The sequence below is a fragment of the Eutrigla gurnardus genome (genome assembly GCF_963514095.1).
Source record: "Eutrigla gurnardus genome assembly, chromosome: 11".
In the NCBI taxonomy this organism is placed as follows: domain Eukaryota; kingdom Metazoa; phylum Chordata; class Actinopteri; order Perciformes; family Triglidae; genus Eutrigla; species Eutrigla gurnardus.
Genome location: NC_139925.1, coordinates 23502407 through 23516176, shown reverse-complemented (window position 1 = coordinate 23516176; position 13770 = coordinate 23502407). Strand labels below are relative to the sequence as shown.

The window sequence follows — 13770 nt, the reverse complement described above, 5'->3', positions numbered from 1 at the left end:
GTCATTTTGTTTACATGTGTACCAGGAGGGATTCATTGTTTCCTTATGGCAAGATCATCTTGTGTGATGCACCGTTGTTATTAAATCTTGTAGTGTGTGCATGATTAGAAACAAGAACATCTGTGCACATTCTCCTTATGTGTGTGATGCAACCATTTCAAAATGTGTAGGATTTTAAAAACCTGTAGTGTGTGCCCAGGAGTATCCACTCCACCTATGTATTCCTCTCACTCATTCCCTCCTCTCACTCCCTTCCATCATTCCTTTCCTTTCTGTCTTACTTCCTCTTCTTTCGCCTTCCTTTCTGCTCACCCCTCCACGGTGTTGTCTGTTGACGCATCGTCACCGACCAATCACACGTCGTATCAGCAAGACGCAGGACCCGACTGACCAATGCGAGAAGAGCACGGGCGGGACGTGTCCACTCACACCTCCGCACAGAAAATCAGTGGCGTTGGAGAGCGATAGAGAGCGACGGGGACCGAGAGGAACCGCGAGACCAGGACAGGGATACACACCAGGAGACACGGCCTGCGGACATGGAGCTGTCGGTCTGAGCTGCTCCGCAACCCGCCAGGAGTCACCGAACATGTCGACGGTAGAAGGAGCCGAGCAGCGGGAGGACGGGGAGTACGGAAGGGCGGCGAAGCGGCTGAAGACGGAGGAGACGGAGGGGAGAGAGGAGGGAGAAGAGGAGCTGGAGGAGGGGGAAGACTCGGACTCCAGCTCCCTGCCCGGTAACGAAGAACCAGCGGCGGACAGCCGGGCCCGGTGGAGCGGCAGCCAATACGGAGCAGAACGGAAGGTAAGGACAGGAACGCATCTTATCTAACGTCAGCCTGCAGCGCAGCATCATACCACGCGTACGCGTGCGCGGCCGTGTGCGCGCGCCGATGTTTGCTGTTGTTCTGCATCGACACCTGTCTGACACACGTCCACCTGTCTCACAGGTGACCTCGTCATCATCTCTAACAGACTAAGAAGGATGACATGAGACCAGTCGTTCGTGTAGAACTGTATCGTATCCTACTGGTTATTTCCCTCCACACTTAAATTAAACGTTTAGTCACGTTTTGTCTCGTTTTGTTCGAGATTCCCGTTACTCGCAGCATAATGAATTCACTCTCTCCAACACTGAGCAGACTTCCTTCTTTATCGAATAGAGCTGAGTTTGCTAAACCAACAAATAAACTGCTGAGTTACACTTTTTATCAGCTTGGAACTTTTAGTTTTACTCCCTGCCAAATTATATTCAGAACAAGTGCATTTATAACAATGAATTCCAACAAGCAGAATCATTTTCAAAAATATTTTTTTTCCTTTCATCCATACAGTTGCATTTCAACATTCTGAATGAAGGTATAATAATCTGAAACGTATAAGCTTTCAATGTATCGAATCGATGTCAAATCGATTCTCAGAAAATGATCGATACTTAAAGTTAGTATTGGATTCAATACTAACTTGCAAAAGAATCAATACTTTTGCCATCTCCGCCTGTTGACGCCCTGCAGACAGGCAGCTACAGCTCCATATCTATATTACATCTGCATTAAAATACCATCAGCCTACTGTTATTATTTAAAATGAATGAGAATTTCAGCTAAGAGTTGTGTTTAGTAAATTAGTAGATTTCTAGGCTCTGTTGGTCCACTATAATTGCCCATCATGCTTTTTCTCGCTGCTTTATTACAGTGGTCGTATTACCTTTTTTGCATATTATATGCTTTATTTCCTCATAAATTTCCATCAGAAGCTGACACTCACTAGTGGAAAAGTCACCGCATGCATCTTTCCATGTCTGCATCAGTAAATCTGTGATCGACACCATGGTCTATTGAAGAAAGCTGTGAACTTTAACCCACCGATTTTCTGTCAGGATTGTTACATTTTTTACCAAATTGTCATCTCTGTGGAAAAATATTTATTTTACTGACCAACATAACATAATTGCAACTAAATATTTCCATGGTCAGAGTCTGAGAGTGACTTCGACTTTGATGATAAGGTGGACCCGCTGCATTTACACCTATAATGTTTCATCATTCATGGCCGAAATAAACACTATTACTGCTTTGTACATGTTGTGGAAGTCCCAGAAGTAACAACGATTGGTTAAAAAGTCCAAAGTCATGGTTTGTTAAGTCTGTCCATTAAGACGAAACGCAAATAATTTAAAAAATGCTTGTTTTGGCAACGGCGTTCTGTTCGCTCAGAGCTAAGCTAGGCTAACACCATAGCGGCTACGTAAGCACTGAACATAACGTCCTGTAACAGGAGGACTTTGTGTTCATAGAAAGTCATTTCTACTTGTGAGAAAGAAAATGCTTTAGAGAAGGTAGTGACAAGCAAACTCTGAGTTGCAAACTCAGATTTCATTTGTTTTTTTTAAAATCATGCATGGAAACGTACACAAAAAAATTGTTGCATCAATCAAGATGCATCGACAATCGGTTTAAAATCGAATCGTTAGCTCTGAGCCATGGAAGCCAGGGGAGGACACGGAGAACACCAGGAGTCCAGCTGGAGACACTTTCCGCCATAGTCCTGAAGACCTGTTTCTGTTGTTTTTTTGCCACTGACACAGTCAGCACAATCTGAAGCAACACAAACAAAAATGCTGCAAAAAAGAAAGAATTAGCTAAAAAGTACAAATGGGTTGATATAGATATGGAAGATCTTTGGAAGTTTTTTGGTCTCCTGATCTATATGTCGTTGGTGTCCTCAAGACTAGTGGAGACATAACCACGTTTTGTCTGTGCCCCTTCCAGCCAAAGTCATGACGAGAGACATGTTCAGATCCATATTTTGGAACATTCATCTGAGTGATCCTGAGGAGGATGTTCGACATGACAGGAAAAAACCAGGGCATGACAAACTGTTCAGAGTCAGGCCCCTTTATGATGACATTGTCAGTGCCTGCCTGGCTGATTACCACCCGAGGAGGGAGCTGGCACTGGATGAAAGGATGGTGGCCACAAAGGCAAAAATGGGCATTACACAATAGATGAAGGATAAGCCAACTAAATGGGGGATGAAACTTTTTGCATTGGCTGAGTTGAGTAGTGGCTACACCATCAGGTTCACCATATACACTGGCAAGTCTGAAAGTGGAAGTGAGAATGGGCCCACTTGTGTTTGTGAAGTGGATGGACACACAGGAGGTGTCGGATGGAGATGGAGGCTGGGCTGTGAGAGGCATTCCCTGTCCCACACCAATCGTGGCATACAACAAGAGTATGGGTGGGGTTGCCGTCTCAGACCAGTTCATACAGTACTACTCAACCCACTGCAAAACTGCATGCTGGTACACGACATGTCGCTGCACTTTTTGGACATTGCAACAGCGAATGCCTATATCTTGCACTGTGCTGAGCAGTGCCAAGCGTGCAGCCCACGGCACACAAAGACTTCATGGTGGAGATGTGTCAGATTTGTGGCACTGAGCAGGCAGGTGTTCCCCAGGGCAGGAGCGTCAAACATGCTCCTATGCCCATTACCACAGCCACAGACACTGGCCACAAAGCCACCAAAGGCAGACTGAAATGCAAATGCTGCCTCCAGGTGGACAAGAGGAGGAGTGACACATGCTGGAAGTGTTTGGCCTGTGAGGCCTCTGTGTTGTGGTGGACAAAAATTGCTTTTTGGAGGGCCATAAATAATTTGTGTGGCAACAGTGTGACTCAAAAAAGGCCTGAGGTATTGCATGCATTTTAATGTACATAGTTGTATGTAACTTTGTTGTTGGCTAATTTTCTTTAGTTAACAATTTATATCAGTATTCTAAGTTATAAAAAGGGTTTGTTGAAGACACTGAGACAAGCAGGGAAGATCATGTACGACCCCTCCCAGCCCGGACATGAACTGTTTGCAACACTCCCCTTCGGCAGGTTGAGGTCTGTCTAGACCAAAACCTCATGTCACAAAAACAGTTTCTTCCCGTCTGCAACTGGCTTTCTGATTCTGAGTCCACATTTCAGCTTTGCCCAACACCTGATGGTCTAATGGTCAGACGGAGACCTGGAGAGGTCTACAAGCCACAGTGTCTCACACCCACTGTGATATTAGGTGGAGGATCATTATGATCTGGGGTCCTCAGCAAGACTGGAATCAGGCAGATCCACACCAAACTCATCCATGTCTATATGGACCTTGCTTTGTGCCCCGGTGATTGGTCCCTCCAGAGAACGTGTCTCCACTGCTCTAGAGTCCAATTCACTGAGCTCTGAGAGCGACCCATTCTTTCACAGCTGTTTGTAGAAACAGTCTGCATGCCGAGGTGCTTGCTTTTATACACCTGTGGCCATGGAAGTGATTGGAAAACCTCGTTTCAATTGTTGGATGGGTGAGTGAATACTTTTGGCAATATAGTGTATATTGTCTTAGTTTGATCTGTTTCCTTTGCTGGATTACATGCATTGATGTTTTCAAGTTGATTTTGTTCAAGTTCATTTTGGTGTTGTTGTTTCTTTTTTTTTGGAAGTCAAGAATGAAATGATTATATCTCTTAAACCTGCTTTACCTGTTTCCAATAGAATAGACAGAGATGCCTTTGGGGAGTCATCATATCTAGGAAGGAGAACCACACTTTTTTAATAGGACTGTCAAAGTCTGGATCATTGAGAAGGCATGTGTTAAAGCTCCAGTTTGAGTTTATGTTTATTGGTTCTATTCCATGTGAATGTTACCGGGGCATGGTCACTGATGATAATGGGGTGGGTCTTTAAATCTGAAATGTTAGATATTGTTGAATTACTGGTGAGAAAGTAGTCAATGCGTGAGAATGATTGGAGAGCCGGTGAGAAAAACGAATGGTGTCTTGCAAACGCCAACTATCACCAAGACCAACTTCACTCATGAGCTGTATTGTTTCTGTGGATTGCCAGATGTGTTTGTTTGAGGTGTTACTTCTATCTATTAGTGAGTTGATGACTGTGTTAAAATCACCTCTCACGATGATTGAGCCATTGAACTTAGTGGAGATGAAGGAGAAAAAAATTAAATAAGGATGGGTTGTCAGTATTTAGTCCATAAATGTTACAAATTCTTCAATTATTGATAGGTATGTTAATTATGATGAAACATCCTTCTGGGTCTGTCATAGTTGTGAATGAATGAGAGTTGTTAATTAGAATAGATGTTTTTTGTTATTCTTTGCTGAATATTGGTGGGAAAAAGAAATCAGGCAGTGTATAAGCCTGAATCGTGTGAAACTGTAGCTATCCTGCTCCTCCTTGAAGCACACAGATGAAGAGAACTGTTGACGTTTTTCCACAACGAAGTTTCCGTCCCCGTTACACCACCTGTCCCAACACAGACACAACATCATCGGCAGAGTTATCCACTTCACCACCTGTCTCCCCCAGTTGCTCGTAGTTTTAAGAACCGCCCGTTTGATTCGGTCTCCAGTTCGTCGTAGGCGGGCCAACATAATGCATTTACTGCAAAGAGTACGGCCAGAGCCTGGCGGGGAAGCATGCTTTTACTGTCGGAGCGTCGTCGTTCAGAATCGAAATGTTAAAAAAACAACTTGTACAGGTGCGTGGTGGGCTGAGAAGCCCCCCTCCCCGCAGCGTCTCAGGGTTAGGCAGCCACAAACCAAAGCATTGAGTCAGAAATGATAATAACATTAACAGTGTTTATAATATCACCACAGAAGAGCAATTTAGGTTTTTTTATTATTGTTTGTGTTGAGATTTAAATAAAAAAAACATTAAAAAAAAAAACTCTATATGGGAACTGTAAAGAAAAGGTATAATATGTGGATTATTGCGGTGTCATAAGGTGCAGTGAAAAAAATTGTGTGCACCTAAATTATGTGCTGGTGCACCAGTGTGACGAATGTGAAACGTTAGTCTGGAGCCTTGTTAACAGGGTTACCAAAGATTCCTGCCAAAATGTTCACATTTTTCATCATTACCATTTTGGAATTTTTGCACCCAGTGAAGGAATTGACCATATTTAGACTGTGGAGGAGCGGGAACATACACAGAGAGAGAGAGAGAGAGAGAGAGAGAGAGAGAGGCTCAGTCTCTATAATCCCCCGGCAGTCTAGGTTGATAGCAGCTTAACTAAGAGCTGGTGCAAACCTGAGCCAGCCCCAACTATAAGCGGTGTCAAAGAGAAAGGTTTTAAGCCTACTCTTAAAAGAGGGAACAGCGTCTGCCTCCCGAACCAGAACAGGAAGATGGGTCCACAGAAGAGGAGCTTGATGGCTGAAAGTTCATAGATAAGAAACCTAAGAACACATTCATCTCAATGGAATCCTCAAAGAGTTGGTATGAAGGTTTTGAAGCGGTAAAAGAGAGAAGTTGTGGTGTGGTGTAAGTTTGTTACACCACATCCTCCACTGAAACCAACAGATACATGATGCTATCACTGTTACTTCACTGTGCTTCCTTTCTCACTTTGTCACAATGACATGATGTAACACACACACACACACAAACACACACACACAAACACACACACAAACACACAAACACACACACACACACACACACACACACACACACACACACACACACACACACACACACACACACACACACAAACCACCCACATACCCACACAGACACGCAAACCACCCACCAACCCACACAAACAAGCACACTCAAACACGCACACAAGCACATGCCCACAAACACACAGACACACAAACCACCCACAGACACACACACCCCTTTGTCATCGTGTACTTGTGAGGACTCTATTGACATAATGCATTCGCTGATGCAGCCTAAAGTGCCATGTATAACAGTACTTGTAATTATGTATGTATACAGAACTAAAATAATAATCATTGAAAGGTTCATATATTTATAGAACATATTTCCTATATTGGCATTTATACATCACAATTACACAACAAAATATTAAAGAAATAGGAAGATTATTAATATATTGCCATTTTACAATAAATAAGACCAATAAACAAAAGTCACAGATATTGGCTTCAGTTATTAATTCCTCACAATCCTAATTAGGGATGAGCGGTATCTCTACTATATTCAATGTATCCCAGTTTGTTGTACATGAGATGTATTAAATGACTATATTGACAACACAGACAGTCAACCAGTTCCCCTGCAGTGGTGGAAAGACCACGATGATATGTTCCCAAACCTGCAACATTTGGAGAAAAAGCATCTGTGTGTGGCCGCCACCAGTTCCCCATCAGAAAGGGTATGAACTAGTACCAGTGGGAATATAGTTCAATGCCACCGGCAGCTCTCAAGCCAGAAGCTGTTGTTTTGGCACAAAACCGACCATTTTCCAAATGACCTGTTGTTATAAACTTCTTACCATGAAGATCACCATGGTAACTGATGCAACACACCTAAACTGCTCAGCGATCAACTCTAACATAACAATATGCAGATTGTTCGAAAATTCCACGCAAATAGGATGGTAAAGGTCGTAATCTGACTCAGGGAAACAGGTCGAAATGACTGACTGCATGAATGTGTAAATTAATACTTTCATAATATAACTGTCCATTTAGAGCTCCATAGATCTTACCAATAACGTGTATTCTGTTAAATACATTTCTTACTTGGATGGATTATTATGGCATATATGACTATTTTAGCATTATTCTAAAAGCTGTAACTCCGGTGATGTAAAACAGAAACATTAATAGTTAACATTAATAATAATAATAAATCAACGCCATGCATTACTTTGCTACTGGTACTTTTATGTTTGCTGTGGGTGATTAGAAGATATGTAATCCTTCTAACCACTGTGAATGCTCTTATCTTTATGAAATGTAACATTCCTTCCCTCCGTGACTCAACCACACACAGCAGACGGTACCGACACATCAGTGCACATTGAACAGAGCACATGGTGGTGGCAGACTGGCAGTTATAAATATGAATAAATAAAATCATGTGACAAGGAGGTTTTTGACCGCTTACACAAGTCGGTCTAATAGGTTAATTTACGTCTATATATTAACCAATTAAGCTGGGCTGGTACACACCTTGCTCGGCATCATGGAGCTCGCCATGTCCCTCTCAGAGCTAATTAAACAGCAGGCTTAAAAGCTGACAAATGAGTATTGAAAACGTTTCCATTAAAACTCGATGCATCATCTGATCAGCTCTTCTGATCAGTCTTTAGAGAGACCACCAATCAATATATTAGAATGAATACCGGCTGATTGGAAAAGAATACCAAGTGATTGGTGGCTGCAACCGTAACCTGATTAAACTGTGGCAATAAACTTCATAGCCAACAAAAAATATTATTAAAATGTACAGCACAAAACATTAAAAATGGATGGATGTCAAGAAGAGAAAGAAGAGAAGTGACTCTGTCACCTCAGTTTTCATTTTTTTCTGACAACAAAACTAACACTATCTGACATCCCTACTATAAACTATAAGCTTTTTAAGTCAACAAAAGATGGAAGTTTGTAAGCTTCCTGTTACACTATACAGATAATCTCTGGTGGCATCTGCTGGTTACTACAACATAGAAAGCAGAGTCTGTATTTATGAGGGTATTGACAATCATACCATGGTGATTTCTAAATACCGTGGTAAACCGTAATACTGCCCAAGCATAATTGCTATTATTACAAACAAACCTACTGGAGTTGCACCATGACCTCAGACAAAGGGCTTGGAACAAACGACACCCAACCCTAACAGCACCTCACACTCTCTAAACTCCTCACCATGGCAACGGCAGGTGAATCCCTCCTCCCATCCCTGGTCTTGTGCTGGAGATTTTTTTATAGCAACCCCTAAATATTACATTTTTTAATTGTAATTGTGTTGGCCAAATAACAATATATTGCACAAGGAAGAAGATATTCAATATCTGTGAATATTGAGTGAAAAAGATGCGTCATTTATGAATATGACTCTTTAACAGTGGCTCAGGAGATGACAGTCACATTTGGTTCAGTAATCGGAATGTCCACAATGTATTGTAATCTCTGTAACACTTGGTGTTGTTATGTGTGAAGTGGTCCTCCACATTACTCTGCTGGGTCTCCTTGGCAACGTTGATGCCTCTCCTCAGGTCTGCTCCCACCATGCTGTGACAGTGACTGTGTGAATGTGCTAAAGTTGGTTCTAAGTAGGGCTGGGTATTGTTTAGACTCTCACGATTCGATTCGATTTCGATTCGTTGGGTCACGATTCGATTCAATATCGATTCGATTCGTTATTGATTGAAATGCTTCGATATCGATTCAGTATCAAGTAGAAATACACAAGTAAGAGTACCAAATCATTTTTTCAAATAATTTATTTAGTTTCATGCCTTATGAACAGCCGTGGTATAACTCATAGCATGATAAAACAGGACACTGCTTAAACACTGAACTACAGTGCATGTAACGGGTTCACACCGCCCGCGGAAGCTATGGTAGTAGACAGTAGTAGTGCAGATATACCGTTGAAATACACATATTTGTGTATCTACTCTTCACATTTATTAAATGTATTTTCTCTTCCTGTTTCCCAGTGCGAGTTGAGATACACAACTATGATCGCATTTGTCAATCGCGGTATTTTATTTTTAAAATTGTTTTTATTTTTAAAATTGGCCGGATTGTCTCGTGTTTCTTTGTGTGATTTACTGCCAGAATTGATGCGTTCGCTCGCGGTACGCGCAAAAAATAGAGCAGACGCCGAAACGATCGCTTCACGGTGCGGGACGGCCGCGCCTATTCGCGGCGCTCCGTGTCTGGTGTGAACTACACTATTGCTTAACAAGAGCGCCGAAAGGAAGCGGGCTCCGCTACGCGCCTATTCGCGGCGAATAGGAGCGGTGAACGCTGTACTCACTCCGGTCGCCATATTGTAATGGTTTGGTCTAGTGTCCCCGTCCGTACAGCGCGAATCACACGAGGGTGTCGGTCACAGCGCCCCCACTGGCCAGGGGCTTGAATCGATTCAGAAGATTGCTGAATCGATATTGAATTGCAGGGAAAAGAATCGCAATGCATTGCTGAATCGATATTTTTACCCATCCCTAGTTCTAAGTAAGATTCATGAGCCAGCAGGTTTTCAACAGAGACCTCTGTGTTGAGTCCTCTGGTGTGCAGAAGAAGCAAGTGTGTCACTGTTGTTGCCTATGTGTGTGTTGCAGGATAATGGCGAGGACTCCCATCGTATCTCCCCCAGTCCCGTGGTCCACGTCAGGGGTCTGTGTGAGGCTGTGGTGGAGGCAGATCTGATCGACGCTTTGGAGAAGTTTGGATCCATCTGGTGAGACTAACTACTCGATGTGTCCAGGTGTTGATTTGGGCAGCTATTTTAGTCTTAGTCTTACTCTGGAGATGAAAATACTTAGTTTTAGTCACATTTTGGTTTTGGTCGACTAGCCACATTTAGTCGACCAAAACTGATTACATTTTAGTCTTACTTACTTTGGGCAAAATGTTTTCTTTCTTAATTTTGCCAGCTTAAAAAAAAAAAGCTAAAACATTTTATTTAGTCTTGTTATTAGTCCTGTGTTAACATAGTCGCCTTAAAACTTGGGATTCTTTTCAACTTTACACTTTAGTTTGGCACGTGAAGCTCTACCTTATTATTATTACCAGTTTTCTTACAGTCTACTGAATATATCCTCCTTGTGTGAAGCCTCCTGTTGCTTTATCTCCTGCATCTTTGGTGTTAACTTTCTCTCCTGGGAAGATTTCCTCAGTTCTACTGTCGCTGAAGTAGCACCGGTAGACTCTATCTCTGTTATTTGGCATATCTCTATTTTAGCATGAATGTCACCTATAAATAACTCTTATTATTACGATTATGACACTCAATATTTATCACTTTTGAATCTCCTCTAAAGCACTTTGTAAATGCATAATTTAACCTTTTGATGCATCGTTACGGCCACCGGATCAAAAATGATTACAGGGGGGCAATAACATAAACGGCTCATGGTTTTATTTGTGTTTAAATACTTGTTTCCACTTTGAAGTTGTTTCCAAGTTTACAAAAGGGATCAGATGGACCGGCTCACATTAAAAATAAACCACGCCATGGGCCACAAAGGCGGTAAAACAAAGGGCTGCCAGTCTAATCTGTACAAAACAAAAGCATAAATGAGAATTAAGAAACTACATAAATAAACCCCAAGACAAACCACAGACAGCTGCCACCAGGCTGGGAGAGAGACGAAGGCTGCGGTCCAATAGTCTGTTTTGCTTAGGAAGGTTCTTAACTGAAGAAGTGAATCAGAAGCAAACAATTGGCTGCACAATTGGAGCTCCAATGCTTTCTTTCACATCTCCTTTAGCTTCAGATACAACGGGTCTTCCTTTACGAAAGGAAACGAGATCACACTGACCCACAATTCTTTGCGAGAGCAACATTTAAAGTGACGCACACCTCGGCCGTTCATGAAAACAAACAATATGCCTATTTGCATATTTAACAATTACTTTCATGCAGACATATAGTAAGTACAGTGATAATAATTTAATGTATTTATTTATTTATTTCAATCATGTTACAAATGTTTGAACTAAACTAAAACAACAACTGAAATGAAATGTAAATACAGCAAACAAATAACAAATTATTGATTATGAACAACATTCATATTCAACATGAACAAAACGAACAGAAGCCGGTCAGTGAGCGAGCCGTTTATAAAACCAACAACATGGGGAGAAGTGGACGATGCGCTTTTTGTCGTCCATTATTGTAGTTTCTCCAGTGCAGACGCACATCAAACACCGTTGCCGATCATCAGCTGTCAATCATCAGCAGGTGCATTACAATGACGTAGCTTAGTGAAAGTCCGGTTGGATTCTCTGAGCATCGCGGTCGACTTTTCCTAAATCCTTTTGAGTTCTCCTTCCAACTTTCCTTAACCTTGTACCGTTTTCCCCGAGGTCAAGGAAAAGGCGTTAAGACCTAATTTTTTGATGATTCAACCGCAGCCCCTGCTTGAGGAAGAATAAGTAGAAGCACTACACCACCATCTAGTGGTCAGAAGTGAGATGCAAAGCTCCATTCCATTGATACAGCTTTGTTATATACATGTAGCCCATTACTCCATGATTCCTGACCAGCTTTTACGTGACAATCGCGACACCTCGATGTGGACGTGACCGACTAGCTCAAACCACGACATTCTGTGCTGCTGTTTGCTAGTCGGCTCATAGCCAGCAGGTATAGTAGCAGTCAGTGAACGCACACTTCATTGTAGTAGACATCGATTTGCAACCTGTTAGCAAATTGTAAGCACATGGATTCTCTCAGACTCTCAGGTGATTAACTACATCACTTACATTTCATACAGAAACTGAACAAAGCTATGTGTATAAAATACAGATATATAAGGTCCCTGCCATATCTAAGATGATGTTATTTTAAGTCTTTATGGAGCGGCTACGGTGTTAGCATTGCCTACCTCCGATCAATCTGAATGCCATTTAGAAAACAAGCATTTTAAAAGTTATTTACAGACTGACCTAACGAACCATGACTTCAGACTTTATTATGTAGTTACTTCTGCATCATGTTTTATTCATTTATTGATCCTTTATTTAAATCACAGCAAAACGGTTTGATTCGACTGTGGCTTAACAAAATCCTACGTGACAATTTGTAGTCGCGGTATTCACGGTGTACTCAGTGAATGAAGATGTGAATGAACATTCTGTGTATGTCCATGTGTTCTCAGTTACGTGATGATGATGCCGTTTAAGCGTCAGGCCCTGGTGGAGTTCTCTGCAGTGGACAGCGCCGACTGCTGTGTGTCCTGTGGAGCCAAGGAGGCTGTTTACATCGCAGGTTTGTTTCCTAAGCTATTCAGAGTAAACACTTATTGATGTCATTAACTATACACATGTGTTGTATGTGTTTATATCTTCATCCATGTGTTCATCAGGCCAACAGGCGTACTTTAACTACTCAACATCCAAGAGGATCACCAGACCAACCAATGCTGACAACCCCAACAGTGGCAACAAGGTCCTGCTGCTTTCCATACAGAATCCCCTTTATCCTATAACCACGGTAACCACACACACACACACACACACACACACACACACACACACACTCACACACACACACACACACACACAAACACATTTCTATCATAGTGTATCTAACTCATTATAATGCACACAATAAATAGTGCATGTATAATAGACCTTGGATCATAGACTATTTGATGAGTGTTTTAGCCGTTAGTTCTTAGAGACCAAGGAGGCAACAGTAGAGCATACAGCACAGATCCAACTACCAGCCAATCAGTAGGAAGTGGAGCAGGTCAAACACTTTAAATATCTAGGAACAGTAATAGACAATAAACTCACTTTCATTGACAATGTCCACTATATTTATTTTGTCACAGTATGAAAACCTCTCAGCTAAACAAAAGAACTAACTGATGCCGGTCATCAAACATGTCAACAAACAACTACACCTTCAGGGCGTATTAACTCCATCCACAACCGTAAAGTCAGTCCAGGTCAACAGTGAGCCAAAGAATGTGCGTTGTGTTGGGTGTGAACGCTGCTTTAGACTCATCAGACTTGCTCTGCTACCTTTGTTTCCACCAATTAGTTTTCAGCCCGCCCTCATGTCTGCCAACCTGTGCCTTGTTGTCTCATTAGTTTCTGGTGTATTTAGTCCTTTTCGTGTTCTGTCTCAGTGTCAGTCTGTCTTAGTCCAGTGTCCAGGTTCCTCCTTTGTATCTACATTTGTACCGTGTCACATACTGGTTTGTTTTTTTGTTCTTGTCTGTTTCTTGTCAGCTTTTCCTTTCCAGCTTTGGTTATTAAAGCTC

General features: G+C 42.0%; 1 protein-coding gene across 2 annotated transcripts in view; it reads left to right on the top strand.

Moving 5' to 3' along the window:
* Nucleotides 1–443: 443 nt before the first annotated feature.
* Nucleotides 444–13770, top strand: part of LOC311021357 (heterogeneous nuclear ribonucleoprotein L-like) — a 34914-nt gene continuing 21587 nt past the window's right edge. For both annotated transcript variants that reach the window (XM_084021855.1, XM_084021854.1), the window contains exons 1-4: nucleotides 444–805; nucleotides 10111–10229; nucleotides 12658–12767; nucleotides 12865–12992. In XM_084021855.1, the coding sequence (XP_083877981.1) occupies nucleotides 590–805; nucleotides 10111–10229; nucleotides 12658–12767; nucleotides 12865–12992 (573 nt within the window). In that variant the 5' untranslated portion in view covers nucleotides 444–589. The remainder of the gene's footprint in view (nucleotides 806–10110; nucleotides 10230–12657; nucleotides 12768–12864; nucleotides 12993–13770) is intronic.